This window comes from Solanum dulcamara, chromosome 12 (genome assembly GCF_947179165.1).
Source record: "Solanum dulcamara chromosome 12, daSolDulc1.2, whole genome shotgun sequence".
NCBI classification, from domain to species: domain Eukaryota; kingdom Viridiplantae; phylum Streptophyta; class Magnoliopsida; order Solanales; family Solanaceae; genus Solanum; species Solanum dulcamara.
This window is the reverse complement of record NC_077248.1, coordinates 948,227-975,457: the sequence shown is the minus strand read 5'-3', so window position 1 is coordinate 975,457 and position 27,231 is coordinate 948,227. Positions and strand designations below refer to the sequence as shown.

The following is a 27,231-nucleotide window of genomic DNA, read 5'->3' as shown; positions in this document are numbered from 1 at the left end:
TCAATTTATTTTAGACATCATTATAAAATCCTACTTTATTTCACTTTCTATAAAAGTAGAGTACACTCGTATAACTGAACGGAAGAATTAACTTAAATAGTCGTTAATTTAATTATTTAAATTAAAAATAGTTGATGGATATGTAATTTGTATGTAATGATTAATATGTGTATAATTATATATTAGTTATGGAAACGTGCATTATATGTTTATCCCAAAAACTTAATTTAAACATATCGTAAATGATAAATTTGGTACAATATATTATAGGATATAATTATCAAAAAAAATATGCAATATTTAACTTGAAAAGAGAAGAAAATTTAAAACAACAAATTAGGAACAAAGAAAAGCTCGTAATCCTCAAACTTGCTCTCGTTTTCCCCCAACAAACTAATTCTATCTTTTATAACTTTATTCAGATATAAAACAAATCATAAAATTTATAAAATCAGATAAACCATATGAGTGATCATGTTTCTGTCAATTTTGTCACATAGAATAAAAAGGAATTGACTATTCATGATTCAACTAAGAACTTGAAGCACAATCCTATGTAAGATATCATTGGTACATTAAAATGCATTGTAATTAAGTTTAGAAGTTGTTTTATGTTTCACATAATAAACAACAAAATGTGATCGCATAAAATTTACATAGAATATGAAAAAGCTTCACCATATTACTTAATGGTTTGAGGGGAAAATGAGCAAAGAAAATAAAAGTAGACTGACAGATCAAGAATAAATTGTTACATACCTGGTGAATTTGTGTCCTCCAATAATTAATGTTAGACACATAATTGATATCCATTTATATAAGATGTTTAATGAGCAAAATTCAATATAAATTCATCATTTGTTAATTGATACTAAATGATGGAAAACAAAAGGTTACAACAGCTAGAAATTATTTAATATTTATATAATAGAATTTCACTAAGTTACATAACTACTAATTAATCTTTAAATTACCTATATTCATCAGAAATGTGAAAAGTTTTGCATGTTATTAATCAATATCATTCTTATTATTAGTGCAAACCAAATGTATGCTGGAAAGCAATACGTTAAAAGAAAAAATTCAGCTCACAATAAAATGATTTTATTCAAACGTTAACCAATAAATTGATCATATTCATCTCAAAAGTTTTTTACGTATTAATCATATGTTATTAACTGGCCACTTTGTAACTTACAGATGAATATGGTCTCTTTATGACTCTTTAGGTTGCAATTAAGTTAGGAGGTGAAAAGGTTGGGAACATATTTTGATTAATTAATATTTAACTTATTACATATTTTATAACATTTTTAATTAAGTAGAAGGGCAAAATAGTAATTCAATTTTGAAGTTAGGATCTTTTCACTTTTAATATAATAATATATATATTGTATATATGATGGTATATGATAATGAGTGTATCAAATGCTATTTTTGATTTATTCTTTTTGGTTAATTAGAAAAAATAATGTCATAATACTGATGAAATTACAAATTTGCAAACTATAACAAAATTGTACATGATCATAAAAATTTAAATTTAGAATTTCAAGAACTGTATCTCGAAAAAAAGAAGCACAACTACATTATATTTGATTCACCAAAATCACCTCGTATGCTACCATATATTAATGTTTGGTCGAATTATAAAACGCACGATTTGAAGGCTGTAAGTTATAACACATGTAATTGATTAGGATTAGGATTAAAACATTTGTAACTTAATGGTATTGAAGAAGCTCTTATGATGATATTAAGGACAAAAACACGTTAAATTAGCTAACAAAAGAACATAAAATATTTGAATTAAATTCACACAATTCCACCAAACGTACTCTCCTTTGGATGCATGAATAGCAACATGGACTAAATGTCATGTCCAAGTCAAGGAACATACGCCAAAGAATCCTGACAAATGATGATTTGGATAATATTTGGCATTTTTGAACTAGGAAACGCTCGATTTCCATTTTGGTGGTACACAACTTCTCATTCTCAAAAAATAAGTAGATAAGGACCAAAACTAGACATTTTATGCCATCGGATAGTACTTTGTCGTGAAAGGTCATTAACACCTTCCTTTTTGTTTTGTATTAAGTAAAAGCGTCTTGTTTGATGCTTGTACCCCGTAAAACACGGTTGCTATAGTTTATTACCTAATTGAAAATAAGACAAACGAACATACATTATACCTAGACAATGTATAGCCAAACAACTCAACAAGGTCTATTATCTAGACATTAAAATGGCCTTTTACTACCCGTTCACTCCATAAATACGTGCAATCTCATTTTCAACTAAGATCATTTGATCGAATTCGCTTACGTCAGACATAACTTCATTCGATTTCTTTTTGTTTTTTGTTTGTTCATATGTATAATAATCCATTCAAGTATATGAATTCACTCGTTTAAAATGATATTCTTGATATTTGTATTTACAATTGTAATGTAATGGTACAAAATCGAAGAACATCTATCATACATCGCCACTTACTCATATTATCGAGTGCTAGTTAGTACAAATTAGTAAGTTTGTAGGGAAGAGTGCACGCATAAAGATACAAATATCAACGCATGTAGATAAATACTTATATGTACTCGATGTTTACATGTAAACACTCAATTTAACCTTAGAAATTATAAGTTAAAGTGAAAACATGCATACTATTTAACCATAGTAAAGTCATAAATATGTATATGAAAAATAGATATTGGTAAAAACTTGTACCAAACCAATGTATTTTATGATAGTTAAGTTATAATAAATGAAGTGAAAATACACATTAATTAACCATAGTTAGGTGATAAAAGAGCATGGGGAGAATATAAACCACTACTAAAAATGCGCGAATTTCCAATGAGGTCCATCTGAAATTGGCTAGTTGGAAGCTTTTCCGACATACATTCCACTAGAAATCCTATATATTTCCAACAAATTAAATATATCTCCCTCAAAAAAAATTCATCGCAAATTTAATTTAGTACCTATTTTTAGTAGTGATGTCGCGTTATCATTAATGTGACATGAATATTGAATGCGGATAAGTTTTTGCTGATATATATTATGCATTCATTTGTTTGACGTAAACATGAGAGTGACTGAAGTTTGCTTGGTTTCGGTTAGAACGTAACTCTGAATAGAAGGAAACCCAAATTCTTTCATTTTCCCTTAAAAAAAAACTCACATTTTGCGGTATATCTCAAATTGGTTTTCATCTAACATTTTCTTTCTCTTTCTGGTTTCCTCTCATTTTTTCTTTCTTTTTTCTCTTATTTCCCATTGCATTCCAAAGATTCAACCTTTTATATTCAAATTTCACAAATTGTCATTCTCATAGGTATTGTTAAGGTAAAAAGATGTATCATTTTCATGCCTTTTTTATATATATTGTGATGTGTAAAAAAAAGTAGTAGATTTTTAAACATTGTTTCATGTTGTTTTCAAGATTGGCAAATGGTTTTATGATGAAATTCCATGTAAAAATATATTCACGCCAATAGAAAATGTGGAGAACTTCTAGTACTTTTATTTTTATATTGTATAATATTGGCGTAAGATCAATTTAAATGTGAAACATGGTCAGAAATGATTCATATATATGACACCGATTTGTCTAGGACTAAGGCGTTATTGTTGTTCTTTTACTAAGTTTGGCAATTGTTGTAAACTTAAGCATAGTGTTATTTTGGCTTTTTTGTTATATAGCTATAGATAATGGTTCCTCTTGTTAGATTTGTTCAGTATCATAAACTTGCAAAATTATCAGTGAAATTAATAACATATGACTTTTTTGATTTTGCAGATGTTCATATTTCTGAGGCAATAATATCCTAGTAAAATTTTTTCAGGGAAGATGGGAATAACATTTTCCTGTCCATTTGCCAATTTCGAGGATTTGGATAGTCGGGTTGAATCATATTTGGTGAGAACATTAAGTTTAGGAAGCAACGATATGAGGAATGCATTACAGCCCAGGAATTTCAATGACCAAATTACTAGAAAGTCGAAAATCTTGAAGTCATTTGGTTCTGGAAATATGATCCTTGAGGGAACTCTTACCTATAAAAGGAGGGAATTTGAGGCCAAGATTGCATTGAGGACTCTTATTTCCGATAAGGAGGATAAGAAGATCACTAGATCAGACAACTTGTGGAACAGGGCTGAAGTTTCTCCGAAATTGCAAAGTATCTCCGATAAAGATACTAGGATGCTACCAGCAGAGTACAGAAAACATAGAGATCAGGCTGCTGTAAAGTTGCAGAAGACATATAAAAGTTTTCGTACACGAAGACAGCTAGCTGATTGTGCTGTTCTTGTTGAGCACAGATGGTATAATAGTTTATAAATGATACTCCACCAGTTTTAATTTGTTTGTCTTACTTTCCTTTTTAATCCGTTAAAAAAAATGTCTCTTTCCTCTTGTTTTTTGTAACTCTTCAGTTTCAACATGGCATGTTTAAAACCACTAGATTCAAGAGTCCGTACCAAGTCATAATCGGACAAATAAATTGAGATGGAGGGAGTAGTTAGGGAGCTTTTGTTGTGGATATTTGTCGTGTCATTTCACACCTTCACGTATGTTACATTGACTATGGAACTTTTGGTGTAATTTTCAGGTGGAAGCTACTGGATTCTGTTGAACTCAAGCACAGTTCTATATCATACTTTGACACCAAGAAACCTCAAACTGCTGTTTCTCGTTGGTCACGAGCATTAACTAGAGCTGCAAAGGTATGAATTAACCTTACATTTATGCTAACTCCCTGCCAGATTCATTTCTTGTTTTTTCCTTCTTTTTTTGGTTGGTTATGTTCTGATTTTAGGACTTTACTTGTGTGTTGGTAGGTCGGTAAAGGTCTGTCCAAAGACGGGAAAGCACGTAAACTTGCTTTGCAGCATTGGCTTGAAGCAGTGAGTTCACTTCTCAAGAGCAAAGTTCAACAATGCCAAATTTATATATTTTTTGTTTGGGGGGGGGGATTTTTATTTATGTTCTTTATAAATTTTTTGGTGAACAGATTGATCCTCGACATCGTTATGGCCACAACCTTCGATTTTATTACACCAAGTGGCTTCAAGCTGACAGTAAACAACCCTTCTTCTATTGGTTAGATTTTCTTTGATCAGCAAGAAATTCAAGCGAACAAAGAAACTTCAGAATTAATTTAGTAAACTATATATGACATTTTCCCCTTGTATGTCGCGTTACAGGTTGGACATAGGTGAAGGTAAAGAAATAAATCTTGAGAGGTGTCCTAGACCGAAACTTCAACAAGACTGCATCAAGTATCTTGGACCGGTGAGTGTTATCTTCTATTGATCTGTAACCTTTTTTATTGGTAAATTTGAGGATAAATACTTCCACTTCTAGATACATTGAACTACTCTAAGCTGAACAAAGTAGGAAAAAATGTTCGAGAGCAAACGTTAATTGCAACTCACGAGCTATGAATAATCACAGATAGAGAGGGAGGCATATGAAATTATCATTGTGGGAGGAAAATTCTTATACAAGCAGAGTAGAAGGCTTCTCGATACGAGAGGATGCCCTCCAGAGGCAAAGTGGATATTTGTGCTAAGCGTGTCCAAAATCTTGTATGTTGGGATGAAGCAAAAAGGCACATTTCAGCATTCAAGTTTCCTGGCAGGTGGTGCTGCGTTGTCAGCTGGGAGATTAGTGGCGGAAGATGGTATTATAAAGGTAAAGAACTGCCATGATTTTGCCAACAAGTTGTGTGTTTTTTTTTCTCCGAAATAACCTGCAGGTTGTTGATGTATCTAAATTCTTGCAAGAAATAGGCGGTCTGGCCTCAGAGTGGACATTATCTCCCCACAGAGGAGAATTTTGAAGCATTCATGTCATTTCTTAAGCAACATCATGTTGATATCGCCGTTGTCCAGGTATAAGCATTTGCTAACAGATAGTCCTTTTAACGCAAGAACTGTTATTTCAAACAAAATTGATATTTTGCAATATCTGAAGGTCAAGGATTAGGGTAAAAAGTTAGTAGGTCGTCGAATGTTATTGTACTTCTAGTAGTAAGATTTAGGTATAATGTAGTCCACTTTTTCCCACTGTGTATTATATAATGTTGCTACATTTGCTTTGTACATGATTTTTTATTTTGTTGTCCCTTTTCTTTCTTACTTTGCTGCATTAGTTACATTTCTTTTGAGCCGGACGTCTATTAGGAACAACCTCTTTATCCCACAAAGATAGAGATAAGGTCTACGCACATCCTACCTTCTCTACCCTACTTATGAAATTACACTAATACATGTCGTTGGGAATTGCCTATAGAGCTTTTTATTAAAAAATTAAAAAAGTTCAAAGAAATAATATGTATTTGCTAAATTTGTACTCCCTGTCACAAAGGATTAGTTGATCAATGATACTCTATGTTGATCACTAACTTCAATTCTGAATTCGCCTCTATTACTACCTTGATCTCTGTGGCAAGATGAGCTATGAATAATTGTTAAACTTCAATCCTGATGTTGCAGAAATTTACCAATTATGAGGAGGAAGTGCCCTCTATCAGGAAGGAATGTTGTACCAACATACGTAATAACTTATCAATCCTGGATTTCAGCCAATCAAACAAAGAGAGCAGCCTCAAAAGCTCAGACACAAAGAAGATTGATTCTACAAACAAGGATTGTGGCGATGAAGAGTTTTCAGTACCACATTTTTCAAGACAGTCCCGAGGAGTACGACCCAAAATCGCTGTTGAAATACCGGAAAAGGAGGGCATTTTCGAGTTGTTTAAGGAGACAGCTCAACAGATGCAGCCTGTGGAAACTCCAGCAGGCGGATACGAAACACCGGACGAGTACTTATCAGATACAGAGTTTTCAGTTTTGAAGAAGAATTTATTCGATCATGAAACCGAAGAGGATAGCAAAGAACCTGTTCCTGAAGAAAAGATAATCAAAAGAATACATTCACATATAGGTATGAAGTCAAATCATTTGGCTCATCAATTGTCTTCATGTAGATGGACAACGGGAGCTGGACCTCGTATCGGGTGCATGAGGGACTATCCATCCGAGCTCCAATTTCGCGTTATGGAGGAAATTCAATTGTCTCCAAGAACTGCATTTCCAACTTCCTCGAAATTTACTCGTCGTTACACGCCAACAATCTTTTCTAGAGAAGCAAATGATCAAGGCAAAAGACCTAATTTTGAACTAGTGGTATTCTCTGAATCAGATACTCCATTAGTAAAAAGAGATGCAATTTTTGGTTGATTAATTAGTAATTCCAGAGAGGAAAACTAGTTTCTGCTAGCATTGTTCCAGTTTTGGTTGTTTTTGTCTCTTTTTTTTCCCTCTTGAATCATTTTCCTTGTATAGGTATGTACAGAAAGATGTAAATTATGTTTTAACACATTCTTTTGAAGATTATTTAGAATAAAAGACTGAGGGGTCGTTTGGTGCGAAGTATAACATCAAATAGTTCTGGAATTAAATTATAGTGACACTTAATTTGTCGTTTGGTTGGCAAGTTCGGGATAACTTATCTCGTAATTAATAATTAGTACCGAGATAAGTTATCCCTCCTCTTGGGTAGCATAGTAATTCCGGGATAACTTATCTCAGGATAAAGTAGAGAAAATAACAAAAATATCCCTTTATATTCTTTTTATATATCACTTTTCACATCCATGTATATTCACATTATTTTTAATACTATGTATAATAAAATTTACAATCTTTATTACTCCTTATTTTTATGATAATTCTTTATTTTTTTATTAAAAAAATAGTCTATACAAATACAATTTTTATTTATTAATTTATTTGACTAATTCTTGTGTTTATTTATGTTTTGATTTCTCTACTACTAAATTACATATTTTTAATTATATATTTTTTTAGTCACTTGAAAGCTTGTATTTTATATATCAAATAAAATGAAAACTTTAGTATTTTACAATTTAAGAGTGACATGTGCTTAAATGAAATGATACAAATAATAAATCCTCTTTTACTTTAACAAATTTAAGATGAGAATTCTATTTTTAAACTAAATAAGATTAATATTTTATTTTAAATACATATGGTACCATCATGGAAATGCACACACAAAAATATTTAAGCTAAATAAGATGAAAATTTTATTTTTAAGAATGAATAACTAAGCTTGCAAAGAAAATACAAAAAACTAAATAAAGTGAAGGGTATTTTTATAAACAAACAATTTGTTCTTAAAATTTATGCAATCCATGCAAGGAACAATGGAAAGAAGCTGATGGCTGTTCGCATTATTAAGCATGCAGTGGAGATCATTCATTTGTTGACAGACCAAAACCCAATCCAAGTCATTGTTGATGCTGTAATCAACAGGTGAGATCAGATGATGAACTCTTTATTCATTTTCTTCCGGGAAGGTGACTGTTGTTTGTCTTGGAATGAATTCTTCTTTCAGTATCTGTAAAAGAATGGTTTATTTTTGCCAATACTGAGCTCAGACTTCATCTAAACACCATAAATCTTCCAATTTATTTTTGTCAACTTCACCCAAATATGTCTATATCTGTCTCATTGATTGCTTATTTTCTCCATTTAATCATTTAGTGGGCCAAGGGAAAACGCTACGCGTATTGATTCAGCTGGTGTTGTCAGACGTCAAGCCTTTGATATTTCTCCACTTCACCGTGTTAACCAGGCAATTTATTTGCTGACAACTGGTGCACGTGAGAGTGCTTTCAGGAACATCAAGACCATAGCAGAGTGCTTGCTGATGAACTCATCAATGCTGCCAAGGGTTCTTCAAATAGGTTATGGGCTAGAGATTGATGTTCACTTAAATTCCCGTCTGATTGCTTTGTGATAACATATACATGATTGTTGCAATACCTTTTTTTTGCATATGTGAAACTTTATTGTCTACTACTGTCGATGGTTTCTGTTTCTGCAGCTATGCCATTAAGAAGAAGGATGAGATTGAAAGGGTTGCCAAGGCCAATCGTTAAGAGATTGATGTTGGAGCAACTTTTACAAGAGACTTTTTGGTTATGCTGTTTTCTCATTTCTGTTTTCATGTAGGCATTATAGATCTGCTACTCCTTATGGATTTAGTTTCTTGGAGGGTTTATGCTTGGTATTGTTATAAATTCTAAATTCTGAAGTTCCTTTATTTGGGTTTTCAGTAGAGTTTTGTTAAACACATGGTATGCTATGAGTTGTTTTAGATGTTTAAGTATCGTGTCCTCTACTCTTGAACTGAGTGTTCAGACGATGAAAGTGTTGATCGATGAAAGAAGAATTCATTCTTCTGCTGCATCTGGCCTGTCCTCTAGGCACTTTTAGGAGTCCTGGACAACAAGTCTTCTACTTTTAGTTGGCTGTTTTATTATGGGTCTTCATTTTTCTTTGTTTTTGTTTGCTCATCTACGTTTAGACTCATCAAGTAAAAATTGCGAAATAATATGTTGCTTGCATTAAGATTCAAAACTTGTTGTAATGCAATATGTTCAATTTCACAAAAAAAAAAAAACATTATCAATTAAGTTAAGTCGACAAGGTTTGAACGCATCGTTCATTAAACAAGCAAATACATGAGATAAGCATAAAGTTGAGGTCAACTTCAAGAAACAACCAAAGGTGATTGTTTTAGTAACCTGAACCCAAAGGAGGCATTTTTAAATTATATAGAATGACTATACTTGAAAAAGACATTAACCTTCTCTATTAATCACTATGGCTAATCAGATTTGAGTTATATATACATCAATGTATTTTAACTTGTTATAATAGTTTAATCATTTCTATTTTTTTAACTAGATTACCAATTCGTAATATTTATTATAAGTGTATTTTACCTAAATCCCATAGTGATTCTTCTCAATTATATTCTATTCCTACTTTTTTAATAATTATCCAAAATTCCTTTTTTTGCCCACTTTCGAATATATAAATCTAATTAATATAGTTGAGTTATTTAAGGAAAAGAAACATAAATCTAATTAAGATTCCATCATTCACGCAATCACATAATTCAAATGGGTAATCAACCCCCCCCCCCCCCGCCCCGTCTCCTAACAACTTCATCAATTTCAAATATCAAATTCCTTCTAGCAGAGCATCGAATTTTTTTCAATTCTGAATCAAAATTTTCGATTTCCATCATGATAGTCTATTCTTCTTCTTCAATTTCAATTTCTTAAAAAGGTAATAGAATTTCTCCATCTCAGTGTTTCTGCTGAACTACTTCTTCTTCTTCTTCAGTTTTCGATTGATTTTCTTCTTAAATTTTGTGTTCTTCATCTCTAATTCCTGATACATATGGATTCTATTCCGTCTTTTATTGTTGATTTTACCCAATTAAATCCTTAACAACAAAACATTGTTTCTCCGGGATCTGACTCAAGTAGTGATGGTTATGATGAAATTAGATCCAAACACCGCAATGATCCTTTAGTTATGGAGAAATTACATGAAGAGTATTTAGCGTTCAATTTGAAAAAAATTGAGCACGTTACAATACACTCTTCTTTGTCCAAGGTATGCATTTTCTAATGTATCTTGTGATTTTTTATTTTAAATTTAATGAATAATCATTATATTATGTATCATGTTTACAAATCTTCCTTGATATATAACCCTAATTCATTAATACAAAATTGAGCATGTATCATGTCAGTATTAAAACTGTTGATACATAACTCACGGCCTTATTTTCTTCTTACTGGATGTATCATATCATGATACATATGTTTTCTGTTTATAATGTTAATTGTTGGCTCTGTTCATGATACATAAGGTGATATATATTATATGTGGTCCTACATGAATGTATTTAATATTATGATACATAAGCATTATATGTATTATGTTCATGGTGTGTGTTGTTCAAGATACATAAGTTCTTATGTGTGGTATGTGGAGTTCAATCAATATATCTCATATCAGAATATATATAACTATTTTTTGTATATTGTATAGTAAATATGCTTGGCCATGTTCATGATACATAAGTTCTGTAATGTATCATGAACAAATCTTATAGTTATTTGATACTTATGCTATATCAATTCTAATCAAAAAAATCTATTCTCACTCTTAGTTTGGTTGTCAAACAATGATGTTTCAAGATACAAAAAGATGCCTGAAAAGAAAGAAAAAAGAACTGTAACGAGAAGCTAACTACGAGCACAATCTGTTGTGGACATGAAGGTCACAATAGAAGATCTTATCATTTCTTTTTCAAAGAGAAGTGATACATGCATTTTGAAAATACATTCAGCTTCCAGTTGAATAAATTTTCATTATTGGTAGGAGTAAGGTCTGCGTACATTCTACCCTCCCCAGACCCTATGTAGTGGGATTTCACTGGGTTGTTGTTGTTGTTGTATTTTTACGTATCTCTATATCAAGACAATGCGTTATTGAAAATTTTTCACATAATAGCCCTTCTCTTTGTGATTTTTGATATATTTAATTTGAGTATTACTTGATTTAACTACTCGTGTTGTGTAACAAATTTATATGTTGAGTCCCGCTTCTATTAGTATAAATTACAGTTGATACATAGCTAGCTTAAAGTCATTAGAATATGTATCGAATATATTAGGTTGTATGTCTTTAACTAAATGACAGTACATAATACCTAGTTTTTGGTATCTGATACATAACATAAATTGCATTATGTTTGCTGATGTGTCATATACTTAATTGTAAAATGAGCAAATTTAGCACAAAATTTATTTAAGTGTAATTTAAAATTGATATATAAAAATGTGTATCACTGAAATGTGTTTGATACAAGATATATGTTATGTATCACATGCACAAAAAATCATGTGAAATAATAAAGAGGGACACATTGAAAGTATAACTTAAATTCAACAACAAGAAACAATTAACAGAAAATAATCAAATTTAAAGACAATAGAGATTCAGAACTACTCTAAAGTTCACTAGTATGGATCGTCATTTTCACTAACATATCATTCCTTTGCGTTTTCACTGCTATATTTACATAAGAGAGATATGTATCTTGCACAGAGGTAATCAGCTTGGAGTCCAGTAGATGGGATCAAAATTTCATCGCTAAGATATTCGACAAAAGCAGCCATAAAAACAACGCAATTCTTGTATAAAAAATTATATTACATTAACACGAGAAATAAAAATAATGAATTCTTGATACATAATGGTAAATACTTACAAGTTGTCACTTCCTTGTTGAGAAATGCCTTAAGCGTATTCAACCTGAAAAGGGTAATGTGGTACAAGCAAACTGACGATTTACATGATACATAGTAAAATAGATAATTTGACATAATTATCAAATATATACCTATGAATATGATCAAAGAGCAGGGTTTTGTAAACTTATGTATCAAAAACAAAATAATTGACATGATACATAAAAACAATCTTATGTATCATGGCATGCGACACATTATCATCAATTCATTAGAAAGCATTCACTCGCATGATACATCGTAAACTAGCAAATTTGACATAATTATGTATTCAATATATACTTGTGAACACGATAAAAGATTAAGATTTTGTAAATTTGTGTATCAAATAAAAAATAATGAATATGATACACAACAATAAACTTATGTATTAGGACATGGAATTGAAGACTAATATTCATCTTAACTACAACTGATACATAATAATATAGTGATACATAAATATAACTGACTAAAACTACAAATTATCAGTCATGGTATGAGTGATACATTAGTATGAGAATGATACTTTGAATACAATTGATACATTAGATGTATTATGATACATTGGTTTGTTTTTTGATACATCTTAATAAGTCTAGATACATTGTATTTAAAATAATTTTAAGAAGATTCATGATAAAACAGGTACTGATACATTGGTTTGATGATGATACATTTGGTTATGAATCATAATAACAAAATAAATCTATTATTCAAGATACATAATATTTAAATCAAAAATAAATAGATATATAACAAAAAATTGAACCTTTTGAAGCTTTGGGCTTATAGTTACAGATAAAGCTTTTTTCCCCTTTTCTTAGAAGCTTTTTCAGAAGCCTCTTCAGAGTCCGACCCAAAATTCGAAGATTAATCATTCTTTCTCTTCGCCATTTGCAGATTCATTGTCTTCAATGATTCATTCCTCTGATTTAACCTATTTTCTTGAAACCCATGAACATCAACATCAGAAACAAAGGGTATTATAGCTAAATTATTTTGAAAAATTAGTTGGGTAAGTCCAATACTAAATGATTTGGATCTTTTTCATAGATATCAGAAAACTTAAGATGATTTTGAATTAAAAAAATTTGAACATTAAACAATTAGAGAGAAAATGCAGTTGGCAATCGTTGAAAAACAAGACTCGAACTCTTTAATAACTAAAAACTATGAAAATAGAGAGAAAATGCAGTTGAGAATCAAAATGAGATGATAGATTGTAACCTCTAAGTCGTATGAGTGATTTTAGGCGATAAATTAAAAATATACTCAGTGATTTGCGTGTATTTTTGAATCTGAAATTGATAGAGACTAATAGAAAAGGGTTTTAGAGGATAGAGAGTATGAGAGAAAAGGGTTCTAGAGGAGAGAGAGTGATTTTGTAACATGTAGAACTAACTAAAAATAAGGGATTTTGATAAAAAATTTAAATGGTTGAGACTTTTAGCAAATATGATAATTAATAATGTGTAATTTAGTAATTTTTTTTTATTATAATGATTAACTTGTGATTATTTATAAGTAATCTAATCATATGAGAAAATTTAGAGAAAATTATCACTCTTTCATATTAGCAGCCTTCTTGTCCTTGTCACTCAATTTGAAGTTAACATTCCAACCAAAAGTTCAAATTTGACGTTTTTTGACACAAAAAAATTGCAAGATGGTAATTGGAATAGTACAACTTATTTACAAATAGATAATGGCTAGGTCATTATCTTTGCATCAATTAATAATGCGATCCAAATAAGAAAATTAAGGAATTTTCTCTAAATCAATTTTAACCCTTTGTTATTTGGACTGTTTAAGAAGCTCTCTATTTTGCCTCCAAGTGGCAGTATTTCCATATTCTTTGCAATTTCCTCTCATTATTTAATTCAACTTAAATAATGCTAACCTTTTACCAAGTCCAACTATGATAAACCAATAGAACTTTCATATTAAAATATCTTCCTTATTTTATGTTTAGAATAAAAAAAATTCCCATCAATATAATTTAATAATACCTTTTCATCTGAATTGTTTATCTTCATAATTTTAACTTGACAAAGTTTGCATGACGGCTAATATGGGAATTTAAAAGTACCTATAACTTGATTTTTTGATGATCTTGAGGATCTTGCTTTGACTACACTTTTTTTGAGTCGGAGGTCTATCAGAAACAATTTCGTTCCACTCAAAAGTAGGGATAATATATGTATATATCTTATCTTTCTCAAACTTCACTTACGAAATTACACTAAATATATTGTCGTTATTAGTGTTCTTGAGAATGTAAACATGTCAATCAGAATTTAATTGAATTTTGGATTGAAACTTGAAAGCCAAAATCTTGGAGAAAATCAATCACAAACATTAATCAAATTTAAGAGAAAAAATAGTACACAAAATAGTGAGGAATGAGTCATCTTTTAAGATATAATAATAAATCTTCAATTTTCTAAGAAGAAAAAAGGAACAATATTACCTAATACCAAACAAACAAAATAAAACAACATAAAATAAGACAACTTCTGAACTATAGATACCTCAAATTTTTATTTTTTAAATTTTAAAAGAACCATTCATATTCACTGACTCGACTAATTCAAATTTGCATGGCATAGAAGAAGCATTCCCTACTAGTGTTTTTTCCATTTCTCAAAATAGGGGCGGAGCCCCAGTGCGACTTTCACCTAGACCTTGTCATAAACACAAAATTCTAGCTCTGCCTTTGTCTCAAAGCTTTATTTGTGTAAATAAATGATTTTTAGCAGCAATTAATTAACGGCAATAACTTAATTGCCACTAAAAATGTCTTTTTAAAGGCATTTTTTTGTAAATGTCGCTAAAGCCTATAGCGACATTGGATTTAATGGCAATTAACTTATGCCGGTAAAGATTTTAGCACTCTTTGTTAATGTGCATATTTATTGCCGCTAAAAATATTTTTATTGTAGTGACGACAAAAACAAAGACATGTAGGCAACTTTCTACAAAACCTTTTAACAGCTCTCAACTCTAAACATCCTCAAAACTCCAAATTACCTCTTCTTCTTACATAAACTTTGTTTCCAATGGAAATTAACTTTCAAACACATCATCATCATAAAGAAGAATTCTCAATGAAGAAAGTAACCAAATTCATCAAGGGAAGAAAAAGAAGCAATAGTAGGAATAGTAATAGTAACAAGTTTGTTGGTGTAAGGCAAAGGTCTTCAGGAAAATGGATAGCTGAGATTAAAGACACAACACATAAGAAAATAAGAATGTGGCTTGGAACTTTCGAAACTGCTGAGGATGCAGCTCGTGCTTACGATGAAGCTGCTTGTCTCCTTCGTGGATCAAACACACGAACGAACTTTGTTACTACTCGTGTTTCAGCAGATTCTCAACTTGCTTACAGGATCAGAAATCTTCTTGATAGTAAGAAAATTGCAAAACAGAACAAGCAGGGGAACTCTGCTGTTTTTGCTTCAACTTGTAGTATAGTTGATTCAGTTTCTAGTGAGAAAATTCAAGAAAGTCATGAAAAAGTACTTAATTCTTGTGATGATAACAACTTATATAAGCCTACAACAATCCCGACTACTATGGATCAGTCTCAAACAAGTTGTGATAGGCTATATGAATCCTCACTGACTACGTGTCTTCATTTAAATTCATCTGAGGATAACAATAACGACGACTTTTATAAGCCTGATATGATGAGTTGCTCGAGTTCGTGTACTTCACAGGCTGAAGTGTCATGGGGGTTTGAATTTGCTCAAGAATTGTTTGATTTTCCTATTATGGATGAGAGTATAAGTGAAATGGGATGTACAGAATTTGAGAGAATGAAAGTGGAAAGGCAGATATCAGCATCACTTTATGCTGTGAATGGTGTACAAGAATACATGGAGAATGTTCATGATGTTGATGATTTATCTCTTTGGGATCTTCCCCCTTTATGTTCTTTGTTATCCTAAAAATTTATGTTCTTTGTTATCCTAAAAATTCACTTGTTACCAACTATTATTTCTTGTTTTGTATTTGTTAAGTTCTATATTTGCTATGTCTCCTCGCTTGGAGTGCCTCTTAGTCTTTTATTTTACACTGTCTTGTGAAGATCTCTTGAGTGTCTAACGATGCCATAGAATTCACCATCGTCCATTATAAGAGGAAAATACAATACCTTATAAAAAAGAATTATATCAGAGCCAGGTTTCGATCCTGGGGGACCTGTGGATTATGGGCCCACCACGCTTTCGCTGCGCCACTCTAATGTTGAGTTCTCTTTTATTTAACTGCTTCGGTTTTATTCAGATATTTTTTTGTTAACAGAAAAATAATTATTTGTATAGAAAACACAATACATCATTGACAAATGCTTTTTTTTAATTTATTTATTAAATCCATCCACCCTGATGTCATTCTTGAATCTTGACAAGTGAGAGACTTGTTCAAGTGGTGGTACACTCCACACTACTGGTAGGTTAATCGAGTCATGCTGAAGGATAAGTGAAAACACTACTGATCCTTTCAGGCGAGAAGTGGAAAAAAAGATTTTCATTCTCACTGGGAATTTGATATTAATATAGCACAAAATTTAACATAGGAGCAAATGTAGGCCATAGTCCAAGTATAAAGGTGCTAAGATTAGCAATGAGGATATTACACACGAAGACAAAAGTTCAAAACTCATAGTACACAAATATTATCTTAGAAGATGGATATATAGAAAAGCCAAGTTTCAACTCTTCTTTCCATAATCCACAGAGAGTCGCCATCAAATACCAAAAAGTCTTGCAAACCAGTGCAGTTATCGACTAACTTTCTTACTGTGGAGCATTTCACTAAAAGAAGTCAATAGACAAAATTAAAAGAATTCGACAACAGAATAACACTGATTGAGTCTTTGAAAATGAAAAAAGAAAGTACCTGTATAATGTCCTCTAGCAAAGTTGCTCGAGATGGAATAGTTATCGGTATGCCCCAGTCCTTACTTCATCCACAACAGTAGGGTACAAATCAACAAATATAAGCTCGAGGCACATGTCGAATTTTTCTATAAAAAGCTGATCGATGCTTGGTGCTTCTTGGAATATATATCTTTCTATTTGGAAAATGTCGACTGCACTAATGTGCAATTCAATGTAACGACGAGAGGCCAAGCACTTCCTCAGAATCTGTAAATTTATCATTAATCAATCATAGATGCTATGCCATTATCAGAAAGGGCCAAATTCATATTCAGAAAAAATGTTCTAGTTTTCTTGATGATATGATTCCCCCTCCCCCTTTTATTTTGTCCAATCTCATAGAAAGTTGTCGTTGGACAATTACATTTTGCACTGTATGAGAATTTCTAAACACCTGTATGTGTATGGGGTTTAGTCAAAAGTACCAAAAGCATATTATGGAGTGTGGAGAATCATGTTCTTTTCTTTTCATTGCTTTCTCTACAAAGTGGAAACTAGAATTTGCTTCTTCCCCGATATATTCTCTACTCTTGTCAACAAAATCATGTATATATAACTCTCCTGTGAAACACTAAACTATCTGAGTCTCCTCCTCGAGCATCCTTGATTTGTATCCTTCAATATGGTAAGCAAGTATATGTCTTATTTGCTCTTTTTTTCTATTGATAACCGTGGTGTCGAGGCCAGCTTGAGCGCACCTTGACTAATCCACGGGATCCACCAGCAACAGCTGTTGATGCCAAGTAACTCTGTTCACTAAGGCTAGAACATGTGGGAAGATTGATAGATTGATTGTATTGATATATTGATTGCTTTGAACAATTAGTACTAGTGTTTGTGATTTGATTGAACATGAGAGTGAATCATCTTTTGTAGAATTTCGAGGATCAAGGGAAACAGACCATTTCCGTCGGACCATGGGGAGGTGAAAATGGATTGCACTGGGATGATGGAGTTTATTCCACCATAAGGCAACTGGAAATAGTTCATGGAACAGGAGTTGATTCTCTTAAGGTTGAGTATGACAAAAATGGAACCTCAGTATTCTCAGAGAAGCATGGTGGCGGTGGAGGTGCTAAAACAGACAAGGTTGGGATCACTTGTGTCTTGTACTATATGTTCTTAGCACATTTATTTTGCGAAACTTTTTATTTCACTGAATTACTGAGACTATTGGTGACAGTCGCGGAACTAGAATTTTCACTAAAAGGTTTCAAAATATGAAAAGTAATCAAAAGTAAAAGTAATTTTAACTATGTATAAATAGTGTCCCCCTGATTTGTGAGCTTCATAAATTTGTTTTTAAGGCTATTTGATATTCTTCTTGTGCTTTTCTTGCAGATAAGACTAAATTATCCAGATGAGTTTCTAACTTCTATGCGCGGATATTATGGTAGCTTGTACGAAAGGGGGTCAGTTTTTGTGCGATCACTTACATTTGAAAGCAACAAAAGGACGTATGGACCATATGGTGTCGAGCAAGGAACATATTTCACTCTACCAAACACTGGGAGGAAAATTGTTGGCTTTCATGGAAAATCTGGCTGGTATCTTGATGCTATTGGAGTATACATAGAGCCTATTCATAAGTCTTTACCGACTAATTCTGTAGTTCAATCTCAGCAACTCCATTCTATCGCTCATTCCCAACAAAGCATTGTCCAAGGGATGGAAACTTATGAATACTCAATGATACAAGGAACTCTTGGTAAAAATTTTGATCTTATTGTTGCAGTTAGACACAAGGAGAAGCACAACAACATTTTACCTCCAAGTACACTTTCAAGACAAACTTCTAGTTCTGATCACGATTCTAGCTCTACCGAACCAAATAAAAAGGTAAGGAAATATCTAGTAATTTTCTATTCATCAAATTGTTTATCCAAATACTGTATTCTGAAATAATGTTTCAGGTGGCAACTATAGCCCCTATTGAGAGAGTTCCCTCGAAAACTGTCAAAGGTGTTGTCACTTATTGTCCATGGGGTGGAAGTGGAGGGAATGTCTTTGATGATGGCATTTATGATGGTGTTAAGCAAGTTTACTTGTCACGTAACGTGGGAATTGTTTCGATAAGAGCTTGCTACGACAAAAATGGACAACCGATATGGGGAAGTAAAAATGGTGGTACTGGAGGATTTAAAACCGAAAAGGTATAAGTTCCTGTTATGATCTACTAGAATCAAATTTAGGCTTATTCTTCTTAGTTCTTTCTAATTCACATGTATCTTCCTTTCATTTTCAGATAATAATTGATTATCCATCAGAGATTTTGACTCACATTACAGGCTACTATGGACCAACAATGATTATGGGACCGAACATTATACAATCACTAACTTTTCATACCACGAAAGGAAAACATGGACCTTATGGAGAAGAAAAAGGACAACAATTCTCAACAAAATTGAAAGATGGGATGATTGTTGGCTTTCATGGGAGGAAAGGATTGTTTCTTGATGCACTCGGTGTTCACGTGTTGGAAGGAAAAGTTGTCCCATGTTTATCTCCAGCTCCTAACTCCGTTAAACCAAATGCAGCATCGTCTGTCCCATCCTTACCTTCCCCAGCTCCTCCCAAATCTATCAAACAAGTTGCAGCAATTATCCCATCTTTAACTCCTTCAGCTCAGCCGAAACCTGCCAAACCAAAAGCAACATCTGTCACTGAGGTTGATGACGGTACACAGTGGTCCTTTAAACTAGGAAGAAAAGGACTAACTGATGAGGTATGGAATTATGTGCCCTGATATTTGCTAATACGTCCGTGGCTAAAAATATAACATGTAAAAAGTACCTTTAGAATCTTGTAGTCTTTAACATATCGTGTCATTTCTTCAAGAGCATGTCATCATGAAGTAGAGAGTTGGAATGGTTTAATTAAAAAGTTCCTGACTTTTGGAAATGTATCATTTTTTTTTGGAACAAACCAAAAAAGGAAAGAGAACGATAATATGGAACGGAGTGAGTAACACACGTCAATCCCACATAGAAAAAAGGAAAATGAAAAAAATTAATACTAAGGTGATCATTTTTTTCATGTTTTTGGTTTAATGTCAGGGAGTCCAAAAGGTAGTGAAAGATCCAGCACCATATGGACCTGGTCCATGGGGTGGAGAAGGTGGGAAGCCATGGGATGATGGAGTTTTCACTGGGATTAAACAGATAATCCTAACACAATCATCAGAGGCCATTTCTTGTATCGAAATTGAGTACGATCGAAATGGACAATCTGTTTGGTCAGTAAGACATGGTGCAAATGCTGGGAAATTCACAAATAGGGTACACAAACAATTACTTCTCAGTTTTTAACTGCAGTTAAAGGTCAAAAATACAGCTAAAACATTCCAGTTTTTTTAGTTTCATACATAATACTATCAGGTGTACGAGTTTTCTACCTGGACTATAACCAACAGTTTATCAAAACACACCTTAACTATCAGGCGTGCAAGTTTCTTACCTGAAATATGATCATCGTTCAATGGATAGTCGAGGTGTGTTTTGATAAAAAGCTGGTGATAGTTCAGATAGAAAACTCACACACCTCACACACCTGATAGTTCAGGTATGAAACTCAAATAATTTGGATACTTTAGGTTTATTTTTGATTCTTTACTCATTTAACATTGAACGACAGTTGGAAGAATACGTGAATTTCCCTTATAACAAAGTATAGCAAATCTTTTGCAGGTCAAATTAGAGTATCCTCATGAAGTCCTAACATGTATTACTGGATTCTATGGTCCTATAAGTAAGGATATGGGATTGAAAGTAATAAAATCATTGACTTTTCACACAACTAGAAGGAAATTTGGCCCATTTGGAGAGGAACTAGGAACATATTTCACATCATCAACAACAGAAGGAAAAGTTGTGGGATTTCATGGGAGGAGTGGAATGTATTTGGATGCAATTGGAGTGCATATGCAACATTGGTTGGGCAATCAAAGAACTTCCAAGAATCCTCTTAAGAAAATGTTCCAGTAAAGTTTAATACTTATTTCATGTTTTTGAATAAAGAAAAGTCAAAAACCAGAACAGGACCAATAAGTTTTGTTGTGGAAGAATCTAAGAAGCATCTTCTTATTAATTTGACTTGCAAGTTGTGTGTGTGAGAGTGAATAAATTAAGTATTTTGTAATAATATTTGGATTTTGATGAAAATGTTTTAACTTGATTTGATCTTGAAGAACATGATGGGGAAGTAATCAGTGAAAAGATTGCGCTAGAACATGAATTTTCAATTCATTTACCACCTAACCAGTTTATTGGAAAAATGCACGATGAAAAATAGATTTTCTCTGAAATAGTGAGAAGCTTCCTAATTTTTACACCAGAACAATTACTATTTTTTTTTTTTTCACACTAATTCATGCCCAGATGGAAGCTAAGGTCCTACTCACGACGCCATGTAACAAGCTATCCCAAGTAAGAAGTGTAGAACAATTAGTCCATAAGGATCATTGTTGTATATTTATTCATCACGGGACGCCGCTTTCCAGATTGGGTAAAAATGTAAACTATAGCTGCAGAAATGGGAATAATGGCACCGGAAATAATTCCTTTCATATTATTTGACCAATTGTAACTTCTTGATTTCAATAGTTGAAGTATTTAGCAAAGAATTCCTGCGCATAGCGGGAGCTTAAGTGCACCGGGCTGCCCTTTTTTAGTATTTAGCAAAGAGAGGTACTGCATAAAAAAAAATCCGATATCGAAATATCTATAAAAATAGCAACCGAACATTTTTGAATGAAAAATTCAATGTAGTGTTTCTCTTCTGACACTATACATGATTCATTTCACACCAATAGTAGCGTTAGCAATATCAACAACAGTGTTAGAACAATTAGTTGGTAGTTGAATGACACATGATTCCATTGTTAAGCTTGTGATTTGAACGTTTCACTATGATATTGGGGAGTTTTAATTTTATAGTGCATTAAGAATATTATTTTAGTTAGTTATACAACACCTTTTCCTCATGAAATCAAGAAATAATAACAAAACAAGATTTATTTTTATTTTTATAAATTTATGAGATTAATTTTTTTTTATTCGAATAATAAGTAAACATAAGAGATTATTTTCTTGCCGTGAATGAATTGCTTGCCATCTATCTCAATGACAAATGTCCATGCTTTAAACACTGTTTTCCTCTTTTCCTTTTGGTCCAAGTTTATTAGTTGCCTATCCTTGACAACTTATTCGTTTCCCATTTCATAATTTTATTATATGTATGTACATGAACTAATAATAAGTTAGAATACACGTCAATTTTATCTCCTTTTGGAACTCTTCGATAGCTTTTTGTGTGATGACAAAAAAGAATTACTAGCTACTTCATTTTGAATGTGATGGCATTAAATGTGCATACTTCTATTTTGCTCTTCCATCTCCATTGGAATTAAATATTTATTTCAATTTCTTCTGATTTAATATTTTCTTTTATTCTAATAATAAGTGAACCTAAGAGATTATTTCTTGTAGTTTGCTCCTTGTATGTAGGAATCATGATGGATGAATGGATCGACCATCCTAGTGAGGAAGCACCAAGGTATCACTATCAAGAGCGGATCTAGGAGAGGGCGAATGTGTTCATCCGAATTTTCTCAAAAAAAGATATTGTAAATATAACAACTATATTTTATTTTTTAAATTTTTTTAATGAAAATTTTGAATCCGCCGCCGTTACTATTGTTTATAAAGAGAGAATTCTTACTATGAATTTGGTTCTCACTTATTTTTGCAAAATTTAAACTCATACGTAAACCGAGGGGTTTGGCTAAGAAGTTTCTTTAATGTTAGAAAAATTGAATTTGTAGAAGATTAAATTCCAATCTAGATATATACCTAAAATTGGATTCTTCTATAGTGTTTCAACTTTCAATACAATTCTCTATGGTGATGTTGCTTGTGATGAAATAATAAGCGCTTTTTCATTTTGAATTAAATATCTTAAATTTCACTCGTGGATATTGAAATTGCCATTAATAAAAAATACTTTACCGTTAAGCTAAAAAAATTCGATGTAAATTTAAATTAATCAAATTTCAAAATGGATTCTGAATATCGCGTAAAAATGAAAAAAACTCTTTATGGGAGTGGCGAGATGTCATGATCAATGCTCATTCAAAGGGAACTCCAACAAGCAATCTGTACTTTTTCTTTTTCTTCTTTCTCTACTTTTCTTTATTTTCTTAATTGAAAAAGAGTAAATTTTAAAAATATCTCTTAAATTTTGCTATTTGGAACAAAAAATACAAAGTTCTATGAGTGAGGGTTACACTAGAAATGAATTTCTTTGGCTATGACTTTTTTACTCAAAAAGTGTACATCAGAATGGATTGAATAGAAGGAATTTGAGAAGTATTTTTCTTTTATCCAAAGTGACAATAAACTATTCAAGTAATCAAATCAATATATATAAAAATATTCAATTAATAATCTAAAGAAATATCCAGTAGACAAACAAAAGAGGATTCCTTCTATATGGGCCCCTATGGACCATCACTATATTTGTCACACGTCTGGCTGAGAAACTTCCATCTATATGGTTTCATTATTCCGATAAGTACATTAGATTCCTCTATATCCTTAAATAAATATTTTTAAATTGAATTTAAAAAGTAGAAAAAAATATTCATAAAAAACATTACGGTCTAAAACTTGAATAAAGGAGGAGAACTATAGTACAATGACGATCAATGTAAAACTTATCAATTCAAGATGAATTCTCACAATATTTATATAATAATAATACAAGATTAACTATAATGAAGATGTGAAAATTCATATAATAAAACGTCAATTTATTTAAGACTGAAACACTATTATTAATAAAAAATGTTTTTCTCGATATATACCATTAGGAAACTAAATTCTGTTAAACGTAAATCTAAATTAGTCAGTTAAGTAATACGAGATGATAAAGACAAGGGGAAAAAATCTAACACTCTCCAAAGAGCAAGAAAGACATCTTCTAAATGGTGTGCGTCTTATTGCATACAATTCCACTTTATGTTATGACACCCCCTCCCCCCAAACCAACCCTTCCCCTTCTTTAATTACTCCAATAATTCAGCACCAAAAGAATCAAAATCTCAAAACTATAGCACCTCACTCTTCTATCCCTTTTCTTCCTTAGATTTTACAAAATTAAAAAATGGATCTTGAAGAGTGGGAGATTCTTCCTGATGATGGATTCCTTCAAATCCATGATGATGGAGGCAAAATGATATTTTCAAGAAAATATGCATCTGATTCCAAGAATGAATTCAACATGAATTATTTCATTTGCCCATCTCCAAAATCATCTCAATTTGTTGACATAACACAGCACCCTACACCAAGAGTGCCAAATCAATTAGTCCCTTTGGATCCAACTTTTCAAGAAACCCCAAATGATCAAGAAGAAATTATTCCCAAAGAAGTCATCACTAAAGTCCCTCTTGAGATTAAAGTTCCAAACTTTGGTGAGCATCATGATCAATTCTCACAGGTTTTCTTCAAGAAAATGAAGGATAATGAATTTGAAAACATGAAAATGGACTCACCAAAGTCTATTAACAAGACCCCTTTGTCCCAATTTGAGGAGAAAACAGAGGATTTTGAGGTTGAACAAGAGATGGTGATCGAGAAAATTGAAGAAAATGGTAATAGTGGATTGAACTTGTTGAACAAGAGTTTAAATGGAATTGGTGCTATTTGTTCTTTTGGGGTTGCTGCTGCTGCTACTATTTGCATCATATTCATTGGTAATCACCAAAAACATAAGCAGAATCAGAAGATTAGGTTCCAAATCTTTACTGATGACAAGGTTTGACATATTTTCAATTATAAATCATTATCTTGCTTGATATTGTAGAATATTTTCTTATCGTTTAAGTTTTCCTTTTAGAGTAAGCAGAGGTCCTGAACCCAAATAAGTGTGTAGAGAGACTTGAACCTTAGACTTCTGCTATAATACAAATCAAACCTTCTATTCGTATTTGCTTAGCCCACCTAATATATGATGATATTCTCGACTGATTTGATTGAATTTTATTTTCTCAATATTCAAAATAGGGAAGCTCTCGATCAAGAATTTTTTGCCTCACTTGTTTGGGCTCTCGCCCAAATCGGACAATCTAATAGACTACTTATCGGGCAACTCTGGACTAGAAGGTGGAAGTGGTTCCCCTTCACTTCCTGACCCCTGATCCCCAAGGCAGATTTAGGTCCAGAAGGGGTTCCTGCACACTTCCTAACCCCAATCCTTGAAAAATTACTCACAGATACGATTCTGCTCCCTATTCGTGATCGATCCATAAAACGGAATCACGTCTAAACATTCTTATCAAGTTATCATTTCCCTTACTCTTATACTTCTTTTGTAAAATTAGTATTCCGTAGATTGAAAACAACCTCTATACCTTCCAAAGTCCTCAAGAGGAGAGCATGAAATTTCTTGCTAATCAGGTGTTATCATCATATTATAATGATTATTCCAACATCACTAGGTATGTTATTGTTGTTGTCGCTAATATTTGATGGATCTGGCCTAAGAAACCTTGTTTTTTTTTGTGGGATTAATGTAGAGGATCAAGCAAGTAGTTCAACATGCAACAAGATTGAATGAAGCAATTTCAGCAGTGAGAGGAGTTCCTGTTACAAGAGCACACATTACAGTTGGAGGTTATTATGATGCTCTTTAAATGTTCGGCCCATGGTTCATTAACTACTACTTTTTTTCGGAAAAGAAGCAATGACGATATCCGGTGAATAAGCATTGGTTAACTTTGTACTATCACATTATAGTACATAAATATAGGATTTTTATTATACATATGTTGTGCATATATAATTTCAAGATTCTACTGAGCTTATAGTAAAGTCATCTATTATAAAGAAATTTGGTTTATGGTTCATATAAATTAGTACCATTCCATGAATGTAAGATTTTGTGGTGAATTTCATGTGTTTTTTCGAATGTTGTTGGCACTTGGCTTTGTTCAGCATGGGATTTAAGCTCTATGCATTGATAGTCTGAAGTACTTAAATTCGTTTTTGAAGAACATAGAATATAATAATTGTTGGAAAAATAGTTGTAGTATCTCAAAAAGAAGTATTCATATTATTATCTATATTTATTCTATTAAATGGGTCTTAATATCTTTTTAATTATTTCTAAAATAAACATTAATTTTGGTAAAACTGTGGCAGTTGCCCAACGTTATTTTACCCATTTAGTACTATCTTTATTGCTATTAAATTAGTCTCTTTTATTGGCATTTAAGAGATTATATGGACGTTTGAGGGTTGGAGGTTTTCAACCATTTTTTATCATATTGTGATCTTATATATAGACTCAAAAGGCTTTCTCTTGGAGGAGAGACAGAAATATAGATTCCAACATAAATTCTATTTTTCTATATCTATTGTGCCTTTTATTTTGTAGAATCTTTGTTAGTTTCTGACTCCTGATTTATACTAGAAGAGCTTATTGAATCTTGGGAGATACATTCACATCGGGTGAAATATCCTTAAAGACAGCGACAAAAGCACGTCTCAAACAATGTGAATTCCTTACAAGTGTTCGTAACGAAGTATTCGTGTTCGTGATGATGGAGTATTTTTCATTTCCAACAATAATAATAAAAAAATTAGTAAACAATTGCTACTATTAGTGGAGACTGAGAAAATCATATTAAGGATAAACTGATAGTCAAACAAGTTGGGTAGATATTTTATTTTTGTTACTAATTCACTAGAAGTAGAGAAAGGGACTGATTGAACTAGTCAAACAAATTCACTATAAAATGATATATATTTGAATAATGACTTGTGACCTACCAATTAAATGATTGTAGGCAAATCATTTAGCTTTAATCAAACTTCCTCTAAGTCAACTAAATACTTAAACCATATTCAATGTTTATAGACACCAACTTAAGTAACTTAACCATAACTATTAGAAAATTATCACAGAAGGTATAAGTTTTAAGCATATTATATGTTCGACGGGGAAATAAAGACAGGTTGTAATAACAAAAGTTGATACACTGTAACCGAGTCTCGAGCTTCAAAAACTAAGGATATGACGTT

General features: G+C 32.0%; 4 protein-coding genes and 1 pseudogene across 4 annotated transcripts; all 5 read left to right on the top strand.

Moving 5' to 3' along the window:
- Positions 1–3,859: 3,859 nt before the first annotated feature.
- LOC129876548 (IQ domain-containing protein IQM6-like) lies at positions 3,860–7,257 on the top strand. Its single transcript, XM_055952009.1, has 8 exons — positions 3,860–4,335; positions 4,623–4,737; positions 4,852–4,917; positions 5,025–5,113; positions 5,218–5,305; positions 5,468–5,707; positions 5,806–5,907; positions 6,511–7,257. Exons 1-8 carry the CDS (start codon positions 3,860–3,862, stop codon positions 7,255–7,257), a joined length of 1,923 nt encoding a protein of 640 aa, XP_055807984.1.
- An 822-nt stretch (positions 7,258–8,079) lies between these two features.
- LOC129876766 (40S ribosomal protein S5-like) lies at positions 8,080–9,141 on the top strand (annotated as a pseudogene).
- Positions 9,142–15,262: 6,121 nt separating this feature from the next.
- Positions 15,263–16,153, top strand: LOC129875869 (ethylene-responsive transcription factor ERN1-like). The gene has a single exon (XM_055951088.1). The coding sequence runs from the start codon at positions 15,263–15,265 to the stop codon at positions 16,151–16,153; it is 891 nt and encodes a 296-aa protein (XP_055807063.1).
- Positions 16,154–17,681: 1,528 nt separating this feature from the next.
- Positions 17,682–21,327, top strand: LOC129876486 (jacalin-related lectin 3). Its single transcript, XM_055951935.1, has 7 exons — positions 17,682–17,771; positions 18,023–18,235; positions 18,488–18,985; positions 19,060–19,299; positions 19,392–19,874; positions 20,206–20,427; positions 20,836–21,327. Exons 1-7 carry the CDS (start codon positions 17,769–17,771, stop codon positions 21,130–21,132), a joined length of 1,956 nt encoding a protein of 651 aa, XP_055807910.1. The 5' UTR covers positions 17,682–17,768; the 3' UTR covers positions 21,133–21,327.
- A 2,839-nt stretch (positions 21,328–24,166) lies between these two features.
- LOC129876976 (uncharacterized) lies at positions 24,167–26,156 on the top strand. The gene is made up of 2 exons (XM_055952449.1): positions 24,167–24,964; positions 25,725–26,156. Exons 1-2 carry the CDS (start codon positions 24,311–24,313, stop codon positions 25,839–25,841), a joined length of 771 nt encoding a protein of 256 aa, XP_055808424.1. The 5' UTR covers positions 24,167–24,310; the 3' UTR covers positions 25,842–26,156.
- Positions 26,157–27,231: the final 1,075 nt, after the last annotated feature.